At 33.2% G+C, this 19,860-nt stretch overlaps 1 protein-coding gene across 1 annotated transcript; it reads right to left on the bottom strand.

The window, feature by feature from the left end:
* Window positions 1–929: 929 nt before the first annotated feature.
* LOC120187069 (probable transcription factor KAN2) lies at window positions 930–4,120 on the bottom strand. The gene is made up of 6 exons (XM_039190864.1): window positions 3,310–4,120; window positions 3,096–3,172; window positions 2,394–2,439; window positions 1,813–1,981; window positions 1,195–1,252; window positions 930–1,064 (listed from the first exon to the last, which is right to left on the bottom strand). The coding sequence occupies exons 1-6, from the start codon at window positions 3,890–3,892 to the stop codon at window positions 942–944; spliced, it is 1,056 nt and encodes a 351-aa protein (XP_039046795.1). The 5' UTR covers window positions 3,893–4,120; the 3' UTR covers window positions 930–941.
* Between the last annotated feature and the right edge of the window lie 15,740 nt (window positions 4,121–19,860).

Raw genomic sequence — 19,860 nt, 5'->3', positions numbered from 1 at the left:
CTTTATTCCTCACTATAAGACTAACTTAACAAAGAACGATCAGGGGTATTTTAGTCTTTTCTTAATGTTTCGAATTTGAGGTCCCTGATCCACGATTTTGACCAAACAACAAATATTTGGACCCATTCGTCTCCTACCTGGTAATCATGACTTGATAAACCTAGCTAACATTAGAAACATGAGCCACGCAAAATGCAATGTTCACAAATTGAAAATTCCCTTCTTCATGGAGAACGCATGGAAGCTAACAAAAACCAAATTAAAGAGGGCTAATCACTCCTATCATGCGATATAGAAGAACTAATTGAAAATTGATTTCTTTACGTTTTGCTTTTGACTCAACTTTTTATAAGCTTTGATGGATATGTGTTCTTTTGAGAAAGGCAATTGAAAGCTTTAACTTTTAAAACACTCTTTTCTTTTTGTATTTTATCCCCAATAATTTTAATGGGGAGTAATAACTATATACAAAGATTTCATAGCTCATCTTCTTCAAAGCTTTTTAGTGTTCTCCTTTGTTTTCCCTTTTAATCCCAAAGTGTAAAGCATGTGATGCCTAGGAATTATGAGGAAAAAAAAGAATGTAAAGTGGTCCATTACAATTACCAAGGGATCACTTCATAATTGAAAAGATATTTAAAGGGTCAGTCACTTACTTTTCCCTTCTAGTTTCCTTCTCTTCATATTTACTTAGTAACATAATTTTAGGGATAATTTTCACCCCAGTCCCCCATTTCTCCTTTTGTTGCTTTCTGTCATTTTCTTGTCTCCTCTAGCTTTTGCTCTCGGAATTTTTTTCTTCCTGAAAGGGTACCAGATTCTGTTCACCAGCGTCAGAGATTATAATCATTTCAAAATGAGTAGTAGTGTACACACACAAAGATATAAAAAATATCTTTTTTTTAATATAAATCCATTTTTCTCCCCACTTTTTTTTTATATCAATGTGGAAGTACCCCCAAGGTGAATTCCAAATTAGGCTTCTTGGGGCTTGTCCCTGGTAGGCTTGATGAGCTTCCATCTGATAGTCTCTCATGGCTTAAGCACTTTAGATCCATTTCATTCTGAAACAAAAAAACATGAAGAAAAGCAATGGATATCACTGAATGAAGAAAGGAGAGCAAAAGAAAGTTATTTGGTTCATTGCTATATATATATATATATAAGAAAGAAGAAAGGGTTTGGGATTAGTACCTGGAGAGATGGTACGTTTCCTGCAGAATCCTTATGTTTCCCATGCAGCCATGCTTCCCTGCAGACAGAAAACAAAAAGGAAAACTTTAAAGACTAATACACTGAGAGAACATAAAAGCAAACTGAGGCAGTGAGTCTATCTTTTACTGTCTTGGTTATGTTAATAGTAACGATATTGTTGCTCCACACAATTCGACCGAATTGATCGAATCGTGTGAACAACTTAAAAAAAGCTTGCATGTAATGTAACCATGTTTGTATTTGCATGCATGTGATGGTGGACTGAGAGAGGGAAAGAATATTAGTAGGTTATTTCTAGTATTGATTTTTATTACAAATATTATTAACATTCATGAACTACAAACAAAAGGTCCAAGGAAAGAGAGATAAGCTGTTTGTCTCTTCTTGTCAAACAAAGGGACTGACATGTTTCTAAGATTTATCGAATCAAAACAACACAAAGCAAAAACCAACTCTGTTGACAAAGGGAAACAATATGCTAAACTAAACTCGAACTACGATCTCAGGGGGGGAAAAGAGAAAATTTTCTGACTAACCAAACAGTGGAATGCTTAACCAATATATAGGAAGGGAAATAATACACATATAAAGACTAACCTTGATGAGTTGCTCCACAGACCATGGTATTCCTTGTCTTGGTGAGCACTCGATGATGATGATCTTCCTTGCTGAACTGATATCTCCGATCTCCTTGGGTTTTGAATATCGATCATCAAATCTTCGGAAGTATCCCCAGAGGATCCATTCTCAAATGCATCTGATTGTCCTGTTTAAATTAAAAGAATCAACTTTATTTTAAACCCCCTAGATTGAGTTAATGAGATTCAAAAAAGAGAGAAGTTTAAGCATTATTCTCGAGACCAGTGGGAACAATGGACTCCAAAAAGGCTGCTGAAAAATGATGGCTATTAGAACAGCTTTGGAAGTGTGTCAGGAAATAAAAAGCCAAAGTGTCAATGGTTTTTTGTTCATTGAATATGGCCAAAAAAAGTTGCATTAATCAACCGGTGTCGAGAATGGAAATTGTATGCTTCTTGAAGATGAAAGAAACTGGCGAAGTGCAATTACAAAAATTTAGTTAGAGGGGAAATGAGTGGTAATTAGTTGTTTTCAGAATAGATAATGATTATCGGTTATATCTATATAATCAACATGATGAAGAAACATTGCATACTTACCAGAAGTTGCAGCTGCTCTGTCTGTAGTCTTCACAGTTCGATACATCTGCAAGATAGTTAACTTTGTTAAGGAGTAAACAAGATTAATCCATTAGAGTAGGCTGAAGAAGAGTAAGGTAATCAAACAAAATAAGATTAGCATCATTTATATCCCTTTTTTGTAGCTTATATATTAAAAGGATTAATAAGTAAAAAAAAAACAGAAAGTAGACCAATAAAAAACTTTTCTTTGTGTGCAACACAGTACATGCAAGCACTGATTGTTAAAACTAAAGGGATATACTTACATATGTATATATATAGTTTTCTCCAAAGGCTTAAAATTCTTTTTAATTTTTTTTATGAAGTTTAATTTTACATAAACTTTGGAGATGAGAAATGTCAAAAATGAGGGTTTAACTGTGCTTAAGAAGATATATAGAGGCTAGAAGAAATTTTATCATTGTGAAATGATTGTGCTGTTGTACTTGGGTTTCTTTATATTTCCTTTTCTCTCTCTCTCTCTCCTCTTTCTCTGAGTATTTAGAGAAAAAAATTGAAATGGAAATTGGTCTCGAAGTTAGTAAGAAAAGGAGAAACCCACGGTTGAAGATAACTTAAAAGTGAAGATTTGAATATTATGAATAGATGAAAGCCTGCAAGTGAAAAACCAGAAACCCCGGTGAGATTATATGAGGATAAAGGGTTAATAAAATTATTTACCTGAAGATGGGATTTAACATGTGCTAAGGTAAGATCTTTGACATCCATTAGCTCAAGAACTGACTTGGGTGTAGCTCCTAAGACACCCCCACAAAGAATACAGAATAAAATCAAACGAAGCAATGGTGAAAGAAGAAGGGAAAAAGGTGGGCTGAAAAGTGAACAGTAGAGGAAGAAAAAGAAGAAGATTAAAAGAGAGATAAATGGAACATACTTTCGTGACCACCCAATAACTCGACAGCATGAACAAAGCGAGCATGGAGTGTACTAGTCCACCGCATCCTCGGAGCTCTTATGCTTCGTTTGGCCGGAAACCTCGACACGAATCTCGATCTCATCAACCCTTGAGACTGGAAGGGGTTGAAGCTCGTGCTACTAGTGTTAATGTTATTACTAACTAACGATGAATCCAAAGGCTTTTGAGCAAATGGAAAAGGAGGGTTTTGGTAGACGGGAATTCCCCTTATGGGTCTCAAGAAACCAAGCTCTTGCTGCTGCTGCTGCTGATACAGTAGCGGGTGTTGCAGATGCTTGTTAGGGTAAGCTGTGAACTGGTTTTGATTATAAGCATGGAAAAGATTACCATTGAAGTTGGGCTCTGAAATCCTCTTACTGGACAAAGATAGGTCGAAAAAGTTATCAGGTTTCGCCATTGAAGAAGCTATGGAGTTCCTCGAGTCGAGGGATCTCTTCCAAAAACCCAAATCCATGTCTTCCTCCGTTGTCGTCCGACAGGTCGATGTCGGTTTGCTGTTCGGTGGGCTGATTTGCAAGGATAAATCTGGGAAAAGCTCCATATTACTCCTTCCTCCTCCTACTCTTCACAGTAAGTTTATATATCAGATAAAGGATTAGGTTTTATGTTTATATGTGAAGAAGAAGAAGAAGAAGAAGAGGTTAAAAAAGGGGTTGCAGACAGTTTTTGCAGGTGAAAAATCCTGGGGTTTTCTCTTTTTCTTCAGATTTGGTGTTTGATCAAAGGGTTTTGAGGGGGAGGAGGAGAAAGAGAGATGGAAGGTGTTGAAAATGACACTTGATGATTACTAAACATACATTACAGGAAAATTAATAAACAAAAGTAATATATAGAAAAGAAGGCCTACTCCTAGTTTTTCTCTTTGCTTTGCTTTTGTGGATGTGATGTTAAAATGTCATTTTGGGTGACAAAGAACTAAACAACTTTGATCGATTCCTTTTTACTGCTACTCTTTTTCCTTTCTTTCTTTTCCTTCTCTTTTATGATATATAATACTTTAACCTCTCAATTTGCCCATCAACTCAATAATTCATACTTGCCTTCCCAACCCTTTCCTATAAGCCCTGCCATTCTTCTAGCTATTTGCTTATTCCTAAATCTCAATAAATTAACATTCTATTAGTTTTTTATTTTACTAATTAAAAGTTGTAATTATAGATTAGTTCTATCGATATTGTTGATGCTACTTGTAATATACAATATAACAAATAAATACATTCTTTTTTTACAACGGATGAGATGATCACTTATGCATATTTAATGGGTCGGGACGAAGGATTTGGTATGATCGTTTGTGATTTATTCATTTTAATTTGAACGAAGAGCGGTCAACCTTGAATTCTTCATTTTTACCCTCACTAATGTTGAAAGAATGTTGTGAAAAAGGAAGAGAGAAGAAGAGAGTGAGTTTCCTGAACTGAAGAGAAAAGATCATTTTTACACATTTTATCCTATATGTCATGTGGTGGAACGAGATAAGAGAAAATTGTTCTCCTTTAACTAGCATAATTCAGTTTATAATGGGCTTGTTTTATTAGTCTAGTAGTCGTTTAATGATGAAATTATTATTTTTGTCAAGTTATCTTGTATGTTAATAGTTATCCCCTTAAGTAAACTGGATTAGTTGGTCTAGTGGGATGAGGCACTAGGTCCCTTAAGCAAGGTCAAGGGGTTTGAATCCTGGCGTTCGTGAATGGAGCAAACTGGGTTGGGAGGGTCGCCCTCGCCTCTGCATTATCCGATCTGGATTAGTTGGTCAATAGATCGGATGTCAGTGATTAATTCAAAAAAAAATAGTTATGTCAATTAATGATTGTAGAGATATAATATGTATTTGTTAGTTTCGGATGCTCGTCGCTTTGGAATAAATTTTTAAATGTTAATAGTGATCATGATTAGTTTAAAATAGAAAATGAAAATTTTAAATAATTTTTTAATTACATATATTAAACCTCAAATTTTGATAAAATATAATCAATATTTTGATCATTAGTTTTAAATATAATAAGATTTGAATCAATATTTTTTTTGTCTAAATTAAATTTAGATTGAATTTAAAGGTGACTTTCGTTGCTTTATATATAATGTTTTTAATGATATTTAATGGTAGAGCGCAAGGCTCTTAACCTTGTGGTCGTGGGATCGAGTCCCACGGTGGGCAATTCATAATTCTGACTGTCGGAGGTCTTCCACGGAAGTTCCTCTCAACCTGGTGTTAAGGGCAACCTACTACCTTACCTCCCCTCACTCTATTATATATGAGAATAGGGTCAACTAATTTTTTTTTAATGATATTTCAAAATATATAATAAAATTGGATGAATTATTAGTAATAGAAAATAAAATTAATATGTATATATTGTACCCCTTTCCTATAATTTTATGAATGTACTACACGTAAACATGATATTGCACACTATTGTCCAAAACCAATACCCAGATTCCAACCACTCATTTGGACAAAATGAAACCCTAATCCCCACAGTTCTCTTTTCTAATATGTATCAAAATTTTCAATCATTTTCTCTTTCCTTTATATCTTATCATATATGATCTCGTGATATTTTAATAGGACATGCCTATAATCTTAAATACTTGATAGTCACACATATATTATATGGCCCTCCAAATTGAGGGCAGATGCAAGGACTGAAAAGTCAAATTAATCCCTTTCCCTATAAAAACAAAGTAGGGTGTCGCTGCCCAAATGTTCTTTGGACAAAATGTTAGTTTAGTGGATTAGATAATCTTCAAATTAAGGACAAGTCTACTTTAGTCCTAACATATATGTATATCATATTATAAGGACACCTGGATTCTTGATCTTTTCATGTGCAAGATTTAATTGCTTCCCAACTTGTCCCAAGCGTTTAATCAATTTAATTAACAAGCAAATTACATGTTTAGTTCTTTTAAAAGATTGAAATGGTGTGGATTGAATTCAATTCATGCAGAGATTTTTAGGCATGGATTTATTTACAGAGATTACTTCCCATTACAGACCCACATATGAATGACTGCATATGAAGACTGTTCAACTATGTATTTATTTATACATGTATTGTATTTTATCTTTTTTTTAATTTTCTGACTGCCGGAGGTCTTCCACGGAATCTACTCTCAACCTGGTGTTGGGGGCAGCCTACTAACCTACCTCCCCTTACTCCATTGCATATGAGAATAAGGTTTTATTGTTGTTGTTGTATTGCAGCATTTGTATTCCATTGACACCATTGACGGTGCCTAACTTTTTAATGAAAGGCACCCTTGAGTTGCACTTATTTTCATTAATGAAACTGAAAATCTTAGATTAATACTGTAAAAAGTTGAATTTCAGTAATAAATATATTACCCGACCCGTTTACAACAGCAAATAAATAAATAAATAATACAAAAAAGGCCCTAAATTCTAACAAAGTTAATTTACAAACCTTTTGCATGGACATAAAAGATGGGAACATAATGGTGATTTAATTTATGGATTTTATTTATGTCAGAATTGATGTGCTTTGAAATTTGAATGTGTGATGCCCCAAATGCCGTGTGATTATTTAATGAAAAATGCATGCCATGCAACATTCAAAATTCACTGTTACCCAATATACTTTCAAGTTTAATATTCTTTTCTTATGGACCAACATTAATAGTTTTTTTTTTGAAAAAAAATGTTGGAAATAGAAACTGCAAAACAAGATTGTTAGTATTGACCGGAAATAAATAAAATAAGAAAATGAATTTTTCCTCGATGTGTGTAATTGTTGCTATAGGTGGTAGTCCCCCGAGGTTAACACGACTCTCAAAAAATTCGTACACCCAAATTTTCAGAGTGGACAATGGTGGAATTGCTATTCTCACCGGAAAATATGTAAGCTTTTGAGAGAGTTTGTAAAAGAGAGGAAAAGCTTGAGTTGTTGGATGATCTGAAAGTGAGAAAAATCATATCTATTTATAGGCTTGCACAAGGGGTAAAATAGTAAAAATTGAATCAAGTAATAAATTATTGATTTAATTCCAGAAATTAAATGTTGTAAAAATTCTATAACATGATAAACATGGCCTCAAAACCGTCCAGGTTCATTCATAAAAATAGTTGTTGAGACAACTATTAATTCAATAGACAAACTGCTGAAATCAAGCTCAAAAAATTATAATTTGTTTGTTGTAATAAAGACTCGAATCTAGTTCAATATGTGAAAGTCAAAATCAAAATTAACAACTAACACAACAAATTAGTTTCAAATTTTCAACAATCAACCAGTTAATTCTAACAAATAATTTGACCGGTTTGAAATTTACTTTGCCTATAAATATATTTTGAAAATTCTCATTTCAATTTTAGTTTCAAAGAAATTTTTCGTGTTTTCTTCAAAAAGATAGAACGCGCGCAGACGTGTCGAAGACACGTGTTACCACGACCACAATCACGACTCGGCTTGGCCCGACCATGACCACGACACGACCTAACCACGACCCGACCCAGCCCGACCGAACAGCAGCGAGGGTGGCGGGCGGGTGCGAGGGAGTATCTTAACTACATTCAACAAGGAGGGGAGAATAGGTCTCTTTAAATACCCTTCACAAGGGATATACCATTCCAATGTGGGATAAGTGTTCTTAAGTACAACCAACATTCCCCCACAAAATATGAAAGAATTCTTTTTAAAAGAAAAAAATGTTTTAAATTTATAAAATGAGAGAAAAGCACTAGTAAACGTATCTGGAACTAGTACATAGTGATGGTTAGTAATTCTTCTCTTATATAAGTGAATGAATCTTGAACTTTCTAAGATTAAGGTTAACTCATACCACACAATTAACCTCTTCATCCACAAAAGTCCTCGATGTGTCAACAAAGATTATATACAAATGAATATACAAGTAGCCTTATTTCCTTAGAATTATGATAAGCATATTAGAAAAACAACCCAACGTTTTTCATAGAATATGACTAATCCTTCTCACTTACGTAGGTTATTTCATTAAGTTTATCTCTACATAAACCACCCAAAATCGAGCTATCAAATAATTAAGAGCTTTTACGACAACTCATCCTCACATATAAGTAAGGTGAATTTCTTCAGGTTCATTTAAATGAACCACCCAAACTCAGGGATAAGAAATCATTAAGAATAAATATTCAACATCAATAATTGGTGAATTCATTAAGAGTTTTTAAAGAACTTCAACCTTACAAGCGGAAAGTTCACATAGTCTTTCACGATTAAGACTACCCACTCAACACTGGGTTGTGAACTTATTAAGAATATATATTCAGCCAAAAAATTGGTAAATTCATCAAGTCTTTCTTACTAAGACCACCCAAAACATGGACTATGAATTTATTAAGAGCAATTAAGCTCATCATGTACATGTACATTATTCATCATAGGGATAGATAAGAGAATGCACATTATGAGTCTTTTCATGGTTCATTTGACCACATTGAACTTAGATAACTAATTTGGGTATCTACCATTAATTTCTCAACTAATGGGCTTTAAACCCATCCCCCTCGACGAATCCAAAACCAATTTCTGACTTAACCCTTTAGTAAGCGGATTAGCTAGGTTCCTCTTCGACTTCACATATTATAAGGAGAGTACTTTGTTCCTTATTAAATGTCTCTCTAATTCATGTCTAATGTGAATATGTCTCATCTTACAACACATATCGTTGTACCACCTAAGGTGAAAACATACCCCCTCGTAGAACTTACTTCATCATTATTAGCTACCCAGTTGGCATCACAATATCCTTCTAGTACCGAAGGATAGCCAAAAAAATTGAGTTTTCAATCCATAATACTTTTAAGATACTTAAGTAAGTGTCATAGTGTAGTTTGATGTTCACCATTACAATTATGAGTATATCTACTCAACCTACTCACAACATAAGCAATATTTGACTGAGTATATTTCATTAAAAAGATAAGGCTCCAGATGATTTTAGTATACTTTTGTTGGGAAACACTACTTCTTTTAATTTTAAAGAAAATCCCTTATTATTTTTGGTAACCTTAACTCCTAAGATGATATCAACCTCTCATAAGTTTGTCATTTCAAATTTAGTAGACAAGAAACTTTTAGTTTTGTTAATGCATTCAATATTAGTAGTGAATAGCAACATGTTATCAAGATACAATCAGTCTCGAACATTTTCAAATACACGCATGCATTCGCTTCATTAATAATAAACAAAAGCTCAAGATGGTTTGTGAAATTTCTCGTACTACTGCTTTGGAGCTTGTTTAAGGCCATAAAGTGACTTTTTAAGTCTACACACTTTGCCTTCTGAGCCAGGTGCTTCGAAACCTGATGGTTGCTCCATATAGATCTCCTTATCTAGATATCCATTTAAAAATACATTATTTACATCCATCTGATGTACATACAACTTATGAATAGACGCTATTGAAAACAAGAAACGGATCGTTGAGATTTTCGTGATAGGAAAGTACGTATAGAATATATTTATACCAAATTTCTAAGTGAATCCTTTAACTACGAGTCTTACCTTATATCTCTGGATTTACCTATCTGACCTAAGTTTATTTCTGAAAACCCACTTAGAGTTTATCGGTCTAAACCCTCTAGAAAAATCTACCAAGTCTCATGTGTGATTAAACATTATTGACTTGAGTTCTTCATTTATTGCAGTTCTCCAGAAACTAGTATCAATAGAACTTATAACTTCATCATACGATTTTGGGTCCTCATATAATAGGAAAACCTAAGCTATAGGAATAGAAATAATGTCTACATCACTTAATTTAGAAATAAAAGAAGTTAAGAAATTTGGGCCAAAGGTAGTGGTTACTCTTTTTCTTTTACTTCTTCTAAGCTCTAATTCTTTCTCTAGAGTATCCTCAATAGGAATAGAAGAAGTTCATGCACGATTTCCTATTTAAGTTTCAACACCTAATCTAGGTTTCTTAAAAAAGAATGTATCTTCAAAGAACACACAATCCCTAAATTCACAAATAGAGAAATCATGCATATACATAAATCTGTATGTGACATTGTTTGAAGTCTACCTGATAAACAATACATCAACGGTTTTAGGACTGATGGTGGATTTTATGAAGTCAGGCAATCTAACTTTTACCAAACACCCCCACACTTTTAGGTATTGCAAATTAGGTGCATAACCTTTTTCACAACTCGTGTGAGGTACAATATATTTTTTATGAGGTACTCGAATTAAAATATGATTTACAAACATAATGGCTTACCCCCACATATTATCAGATAACCTTGAACTTAAAAGTAAAGAGTTCATCATCTCCTCTAAAGTTCTATTTTTCCTCTCAACTATCCCATTTTGTTGAAGGAAGTATGGGGTAGAGTTTTCATGGATAATGTCATTCTTTTCACACATCTTCTTAAGAAAATTAGATTCGTATTCACAACAATTAAACCTAAGCCGTTTTATTCTCCTATCAAGTTGGTTTTCAACTTCTGCCTTATAAATAAAAAAGAAGTTCTGAGTTTCATATTTAATTCTAAGGATATATACCTTTGTATATCTTGAAAAGTCATCTAAAAAAGTTATATAATAGTGTTTACCTCCTTTACTTTCATAGTTTCTAAAGCCTTCTATATTATTATGAATAGATTCTAACATTTCAGTCTTTTTACTATGAACAGTTTTACAAGGTCTAGCATGCTTGGCTTCTACACAAATTTCACATTTGTTAAATCTATTCTCTTCTAGATTAAGAAGTAAATTCATTTTAATGAGTTTCTTTAGAGAGTGAATGTTCACATGTCATAATCTAGTATGCCACATATCAAGTGTCTCAACAGTATAAACAGAAGTGGTGGTTTTATTACTTTCATTAAACTGGGTTTCGATTACAAATAATCATCTATTCAAATTACCTTTCTCTACATAATCACCATTCCGTGTAAGTATGAGTTTATCTACTTCGAAAACTAGTTTAATGCCTCTCTTATTCAGTAATCCACCACTGATCAGATTTATACGCAGGGCAGGTACACACAAAACATTATTTAAGGCTAAAGTTTTACCAAAAGTCAGTTTTAGTAAACCTTCCCTTTGCCTAGCACTTCAAAGCTGCTAGAGTTCCCCATGTACACTTGTTCACCATTCTTCATATCTTTAAACTTGATGAAAAGTTTCCATTTAGCATAGAAATGTATGGAAGCGTCGATGTCAACGATCTATTTGACATTGATCTCCACTATGTTGACTTCAGAAACCACTGTTGCTATGACTTCATCAGCGTTCTCAACAATGTTCAATTGTAGTTTGTTCTCTTTATGACGATCTGATCGTTGTTGGTATTGGTAGACTTTGTGTTTGGCCCATCCGTACATGTAGCAGTTGAAGGGTTTTGGTGGGGCTTCTTAAAGTTGACAGCTTTCTGGGCTTTGACCTTATTCTTTTAGTCACTTTGTCTTTTGGGTTTATTAACCTAGACCCTGAGGCAGACCCAAATTCAACCAGATTAGCCTTAAAAGAAAGATGATTAGAAGTAGTCAACTTATCTTTAAGTCGGTTAGCTTCTTCTATATTTATGTGGCTCACTAACTCTTCAATAGTGAAAACCCTCTTCCTATTCCTTAGAGAGTTTCAGTAGTCTAACCAGGACTTAGACAACTTTTGATGAGGATATTTGCTTGTAAGACTTCCCACATCTTTATGCCCTCGGTTAAAATGTTAGAAACAAGCTTCTCATAGTCATGGACTTTATCCATGATTGGCTTGTCATCAGACATGTGGAACTTGAGTCATTCTCCTACCACGTACTTTTTTATCCCAACATCGTCAGCTCTGTACTTCTTCTCCAATGTGTCTCATATCGTCTTGACACTTTTCTCCTCAAGAAACATGTCAAAGAGTTTGTTCGACATGTGACTTAGAAGAAAACCACAAACTTTCTTATTATCCTTCTCGTATTTCTCCAATGATATCTGGGAAGGAACAACAACAACAACGAATGTAAGAACTTTACTTGAAGGAGAAAGAGTTGAGTCACCTCCGACAATATTAAATGCAGCGTCTAAGGATAAAATGGGCCAAAGTATTGACTTTAGCAATACGTAGTCAAGGTCGTGTTGTTCGAAGAAAATGATTATCCTCTGGGATTATCTCCGATAATGTATGTAATCGTTGCTATAGGCAGTCGTCCCCCGAGGTTAACATGGCTCTCAGAAAATTCGTACACCTTGAATTGTTGAATGATTTGGAAATAAGAAAAACCATATCTATTTATAGGCTTACACAAGCAGTAAAATCGTAAAAATAGTTGTTGAGACAATTATTAATTCAACAGACATATCGCTGAAATCAAACTCTAAAAATTATAATTTGTTTATTGTAATAAAGACTCGAACCTAGCCCCAAAAGCGTCTAGGTTCAATGTATGAAAGTCAAAATCAGAATTAACAGCTAGCACAATTGTTAAGGACAATAGATTAATTTTGTATTTTTAGCAATCAACCAGTTAATTCCACCAGTTTGAAAATTCTCTTTTCGATTTCAAAGAAATCGTTCCCCAAAATGATAGAACGCGAACACGACCACGAATCGACCCATGACGACACGTGCGTGCGAGGGAATATCTTAACCACATTCGACAAAGAAGGGAGAATGAGTCTCTTGAAATACCTTTCACAAGGGATGTACCATTCCAATGTGGGATAAGTGTTCTTAAGTACAACCAACAAAGTTTTAAGTAATTATAAAATAGGTGTAGTGTAGATTTTTTTAACCAATTGATAATGACGGAAACTAATGAATACTAGTAAAGGTCATGGCCCCGTAAAATTATATATATATATATATATATATATATATATATATATAATATTATATTATGTGTAAATTACACATATAGTGCATAAACTATCACTTTTGTTTTGTTTCAGTACTTAATTTGTTTTAACTATACTTAACATTTAGTTTAAGTTTTAATTTGATACTCGTCGTTAAAACGAAATAAAATATTTTAGGTTGGGTACTAAACCTATAGTTTACCCTTAAATTATTAAGTTTAACCCCTTCAAAAAAATGTGTGTAATAAATTACTAAATTTGATTATTCTAAAAAAACTGTATACTACTTAAAAATTTAGAAATCACTTTAATATCATTTATTAAAAAGAGTTAACATCTAATTTTGATATTATTATTTTATTTTTAAATAAATGAAAAATCATTTTTTTGTTAGTCATGATTTTAAGATACAAAAACGTTTCTTGTATTTTCCTCAATTTGATTATTTATCTTTTTTGAGATAAAGACTTCAATCAAATTATCAAATATTTTATTTCGGTAGAAGGTAATTTTTTTAACTATTATCAAATATCCATATTTAATATGTCAGTTCAAGAATTTTTAACTCTAAAAATAAAGACTAGTTGTATGTGTGTGTGTGCGCGTGTGTGCGTGTGTGCGCGTACGCGTGCGTGTACGTGTGTGTGTGCGCGTGTGTATGCATGTATGTATGCATGCATGTATGTATGCATGTATGTATGTATCAAAATATCTTGATCATGTAAATATAAATTTTAAAATGCATTGATTAAATTTGATATTGTGTGAATTTAATATAAAATTAAAGTATTATATAAAGTTTAAAATTTATCTATTAAAATTTTATATTATGGAAATTTTCATAAAATCATATTAATATATTAATATGATATTTTGATATAAAATTTACATGGATAAAAGTACTAAAACGTTTTAATTATTATATACAAAAAAAATTAAATAGCCTCGTCAACGGATAATATTAAGTTTCGTTGTTGTCAATTGACAACCTATGCATACCTTACAGACATAGTTACTTGAATCTAATACCACTACAAGAAAAATACCCTTTAATGACGCGCATTGCGCGTTATCTATGGGTGCGGATGACACACAAATGCCTGTCGTTGAAACCATTTTTGATGACGTGCAATTGTGTGTCATAAATTTATGACGCGCATTAATGACGTTCTTTGAGTGTCATTGAAGCCCCCATCATAAATTAAGATGACACGCATGTATGACTTACATTGCGCGTCATTGAAGCCCCCGTCATAAATTAAGATGACACATATTTGTGCGTCATAAATTTATGACACGTATGTATGACTTACATTGCGCGTCATTAAAGCCCCCGTCATAAATCTGCTTGACATACATATATGCGTGTCATAAATTTATGACACGCATATATGACTTACATTGCATGTCATTGATGCACACGTCATTTAAAAAGACCACAAACGTTCTTGTGTCATGATTGTATTTCGGAAATTTTTATATATATATATATATATATATAATATATATATATATATATATATTATATATATATATTATATTGTAGATTGACAAATAATCAAACTAAATCACATTGAATGCCTCATAATACTAAATCTATGTACCATATTATATATAAGCAATCCATTTGCATAAATATTCACATTAAGTTATCAAAAATATTGTATTAATCATATGTCGATACAAAATATCAAGGCATAATAAGTTTTCCACATAAGATACTCATTCTTTGCGAATATCATCAATGCATCATCCGTGTTCTTCTTTCTCATCGCCAACCTAAATAAAAAATATGAAATAAGTATATAATTTATACTATTTAAAGTGAAGTATATAATGAACTATTAAAGAGTACTAAAATGACCAATTTTACATATGCATTCTTTGAAGCAATAACATTATGCAAAGTCATAAAATCTATAGCATTATAAAAAATTCCAACTTTGTTCACAACAATATCACACAAATAATACCCACAAGAGAGTCCCTGTTACGTCTATAGTACTTGACAAATCAAATTTGGATTTTAAGTTCTAGTACGTGTCAAATGCTTTCACAACTCCACCGAACATTTCAAATTGTTCCTTAGACATTGATTCATATATCGAAAATATATCGATTGCCACATGCTTAAAACGTGTATTAGATTCAGAATTCACTCATTACTTACAACAAAATCTATCAATATATAGAAGCAAATAACAGAAGTTTACCATCAATGTAATCTTCACTAAGTTAAATTCAAGATTTTTAAGTTGTTTCAAATTAAACGATAACCTCCTTTCATACAGAAATAAAATAGCATGACAATTCTATTAATATGAATAGACAGATGTTATCGTAGATGAATTTCCAATAATTTCATCATACTTCAAGTCCATATGATAGTTGTATGACTAATGTGTATGTATGATATGACAGATGTATATCGGAAAAGTTTGCTTACATTCTTATTGACCAGCACTTGAAGTCCGTTCTCGACTATCTCTTTCATGAACTTACAAACATAATATCCACACTCGGTACCTCCCGACTGACGGGGAAACTACAAACAGTTTACAATAAACGATTAGTCAAAATGAAAGCTGTAATTTAAACAAGGAATGATCGTTCGAAGTCCTCACCAAAACATTGATCCAATTGAGGCTAACCCTTTTGTTAGATCCACTTTAAGCATTGTACAATTTCATTGCCCCATAAAAATTGATGAAATATATCAAAGAATATACTATAATGTTTCGATAATTTATGTTACTTACGCATCAATAACTTGTTTCAACTGCTGATGGACATTGGTGGGCCCTAAGGAATCAAGATAATAACAACTTGTTGCTTTCATATCTATCACCGCCAACACCCAATGTCTTCTATAAAAACGAAAAACCAAATTAAGTTACTAAAATATATTGATAATCAAATGAAAAAACAAACCCGAGATTAAATGGCACTAGGATGATGTCATTGTCCTTTCTTAGAGACAATCGATCTGCAATGCTTCGAATTGCCTCATAGCTAGTTTTGAATTTTGCCTTAAGTCCTGATGGCGAGATTGCAGACGGGCTCATAAAATAAATTCCATGATCTCTTTTTGGCCCATTCTTGATTTCCTCAAACAAGTACCTATATATTAACATTAGACAAGTACGATGATTAAATATATTATGTTTTAATAAAATTAAAATTATGCACTTACATCATATAACAAGTAATCCCAGAATCATCTCATCCACAGTAAAAACCACTTCAAAATCTTCCCAAGTTATATACGTGAAACTCTCGTACCCAAACATATTGTCCTCACATTGCACTTTCACGGACTCCGCATTTTTAAGTTGTATATCAACCATACGTGAAAACACTTTCAAAACACGGTTGCTTTCAACTCTTAGCCTTGTCCTCATTTGTGCTCTCGTCCTCCTCCTTTGCGGTGTTCATTCCTCCTTTTCTTTCTTTCTTTCCCTCTTCGGTGTCCCTTCTTCTTTCTCCTTTTCCTTTTTCCTTTGCAGTGTCCCTTCTCCTTTACCCTCTTCCTTTTCTTTCTCTTTTTCCGTCTTTGGTGTCTCTTCTCCTTTCTCCTCTTCTTTTTCAACAAGTTATCTTTGTCTTTTTTTCCTTTATTACTTTTTACTTCATCTCCGTTCACACGTTTTTTCCCATAAACGCCAACACTTTTTCCTACAAAAAACTATAAAGATATCATTTAAATTAGACATATATAATTTCTTTAAATAAATGAAAATATTACCAAATCAGAGCATCGAATGACTAGATGTCTAGGCCACTTCACTAGGAACCCTACTGCATCTTTAACCTTGTAAATCAACTCCTCATCTAGTGGAACCGGTAGTAAAATGTCTCATTGCACACTCATTTCCATCATTACTTCAATGTTTTCACCTGTTATATAAAGTTATTACTAAGATACAATATTCTAAAAAGTCAAAAAGAAAACTGATATTTTTTGTAATACATGATAGATCATTGTGCTTCACTATTGTTCCTTTGGCAACTATATTGGAGGCAATATCAATCGCAGATAACAGGAAGTATCTACAAATTATATATATTAGTTGTAGTCAAGACTTACATTTAATTCATACTATAATTTAATAAGACTTACAAGTAATTCCTCGGGTGGGTTGTCTTCAAAATCTGCTTTGCCCCACCCTTGGCAACTTGCGCCTTCATAAGCATGATTCATCCCTTTTTGTGGTTTCTCTATTGCACCTTCAATTTGGTTGAACCTGTTTTCAATATTTTTCTTCTCACCATCTAAGTAGTTCTTCACGGTATTGGGTAAGACAAAGTATTGGTGTGGCCTTACAAATTTGCCCATCCCTCGTACACGCCCACGTTGTTCCTAGGTACCTAGGGCTTGGGTAAGCATGTCATTTGTTCCACAACTGACCTCTCCTAAAGTTTCTGACTTATGCATCTCTTCTTGTAGTGAAAGCAAATATTCATATTCAAAATATTCAAAGGATTAAAGATCATATGGTGTTATAACAATAAGATGAAAATAAATAAAGTAGGAATGTTTACAGGAACTTACCATTTTATCAACAACAATCTGGACATTCGGGTCATAACCTCTTTTTTTCATTTATATTGCCTTTTTCCACAACAATGCTCTATCAATCTCGTCTTCCTCCTTTCCCGTTTCTTGCAACTAAATTAAAAATAATAACAACAATGAATTAACATAAACAAATGCATATCTAAACTATTCAATTAATTTACTACATACAATCTAAAGAGTTAGTCCAGCATATCCTTTTCTACTCAACCGATGATTGTATCTATGTTGTCCACGCATTTTTTTAGCTTTCTGACTTATTTCCTGCATTAGAAACATTAAAACAGTCAAGACTGGTTTCTAAAACTAATATATATAACAAATACATATTGGTTTCTAACCTCCCACTTCTTTGAAAGTCTTTGCGATACAAAAACCTTTCACTCATCTATCTTCAAATAAGGATACATCTCTGGAGGGTTGAGCATATTTGCATTAGGTTCATTCTTAAACTTCTCAATGAATTTCTTATACAGATAATGCTTAAAGTTCTTCCACTTTGTCCCAATGGATTGAAGGGTGTTCTTTCGACTCCTTGGATCAAGTTCAAAATTAATTTGAAACAAAAAGTATTAATTAAAAAAAATATCATTTTTAACAAAAAAAAGATTAATTGGAAGTTAAGATCAGATGTTAGACTTACCAAAATGTTTTGCCATAAGTCTTCTTTTTGTTCCTGTTCAACATCTCGCCAAGTGGCATAAGTGATAGGCACCATTGATCTTGCTACCATGCCCTCAAAGGAAGCAAGTTTTGTTACTTCAATGCCAATCGGAACACCCTTTTTATTGTAAGTAACGATAACTTTTCCTTTAGTAGTTTTTCCCTTTATTGTCAGACCTCTTTGTTTAGAGTCTTCATCATGACTCGAAGACTGATCCGATTCCATGGTACCAAGTACAACCTGTTTCAACATGATTGAAATAAAAAAAGTTAGTACACTGCTATTTCTTGCAGTTGGGACAGAATTAATAACATACAGATGTTGAAATAAAAACATACCAAAAAGTAAAGATTTTATTTTGCAAAAAATATTTTAAACTAATATACCCTCGCCATCCGGGCGTGTACACAAAAAATCATCATCAAGTTCTACTAAAGGGGAGTCTTGTGAAAAATCAAAAGTAACATGGTATTCCAACATATCATCAGTTTCACCATTTGCTCCATACTTGTACATCTTATATGGTGTGAAGCCGACAACAGACAAATTCACATCTTGTTGATCTTGAACATAAAAAACTTTTTTGGCTTGACTAGCTAATATGAAGCGTTCAGATTAGTGATCAAGCCTAGCAAAGTTAACCACTGTAAATCCAAAGTCATCTTTTTTTATTCCACAACTATCAACCCAATCACACAGGAAAACAGGAATAGTGAATATGCGATAATCAAGATCTCATATCTCCTGTATACGACCATAGTAAGTAATAACTCCATACACGGGATTGGAGTCTTTTGCACTAGCAATCTGCATAGCATGTGCAACTAGAGATACTCCACTACATTGAGTTGTTCTTGATTCATCTCGAGATGTTGTATGGAACTGATACTCATTTATGGCAAAACTGATATATTTCTTCACAGCAAAACTTGGCCCTTTAGCTAACCAACGAACACTCTCACAAATGTCTTCCTCGTTAGCGAAATGTGTATCAACCTTGGTCTTAAGCCAACTAATAAATGTTCGACTGTGCTGAGTCTGCAACCATTTACTATTTCGAGAGGCACGGGGGTTATGATCCTTCAATTTCAACATATGTTGCCTAAATAATATTTGAAGATAGAATCATATTAGAAGTTAGAAAAAGTTTAATGCATTACATAGAGTACAAAGAAGACACAATGGTTCTTACTTTATATACGGGTCCACATCAGCAGTATTTCGTAATACATAAAGATGAGCTTCATCAAGTAGCTTAGCATCTACAACCTTGATTGTACCCCGTGATAAAGGTTTGCCGGTGCGAATTCTTTCATCAACACGTTCATGAGGATTGCCAATTGATTTCATATTTTTAAGTAGTCTGAGCAAAATTCCAAGGCTTCCTCTGCCAAATAACATTCTGCAATACATCATTTGGTTCGATGATGATTCCTACATAGCCTTTGAGTGTTTTCATGTATCTCTCA

This window comes from Hibiscus syriacus, unplaced genomic scaffold (genome assembly GCF_006381635.1).
Source record: "Hibiscus syriacus cultivar Baekdansim isolate YM2019G1 unplaced genomic scaffold, ASM638163v2 tig00113722_pilon, whole genome shotgun sequence".
NCBI classification, from domain to species: domain Eukaryota; kingdom Viridiplantae; phylum Streptophyta; class Magnoliopsida; order Malvales; family Malvaceae; genus Hibiscus; species Hibiscus syriacus.
The sequence above is the reverse complement of the archived record's forward strand: the minus strand, read 5'-3'. Positions and strand labels throughout refer to the sequence as shown.

What these genes read in the sequence shown, in the direction of transcription:
- LOC120187069 (XM_039190864.1), bottom strand. Translation starts at nt 3,892, where the DNA reads ATGGAGCTTTTCCCAGATTTATCCTTGCAAATCAGCCCACCGAACAGC. An exon ending in CAGAGCAGCTGCAACTTCTG is followed by an intron (nt 1,982 to 2,393) that starts GTAAGTATGCAA and finishes TAATTTAAACAG; the next exon opens with GACAATCAGATGCATTTGAG. An exon ending in CTGTGGAGCAACTCATCAAG is followed by an intron (nt 1,253 to 1,812) that starts GTTAGTCTTTAT and finishes TTCTGTCTGCAG; the next exon opens with GGAAGCATGGCTGCATGGGA.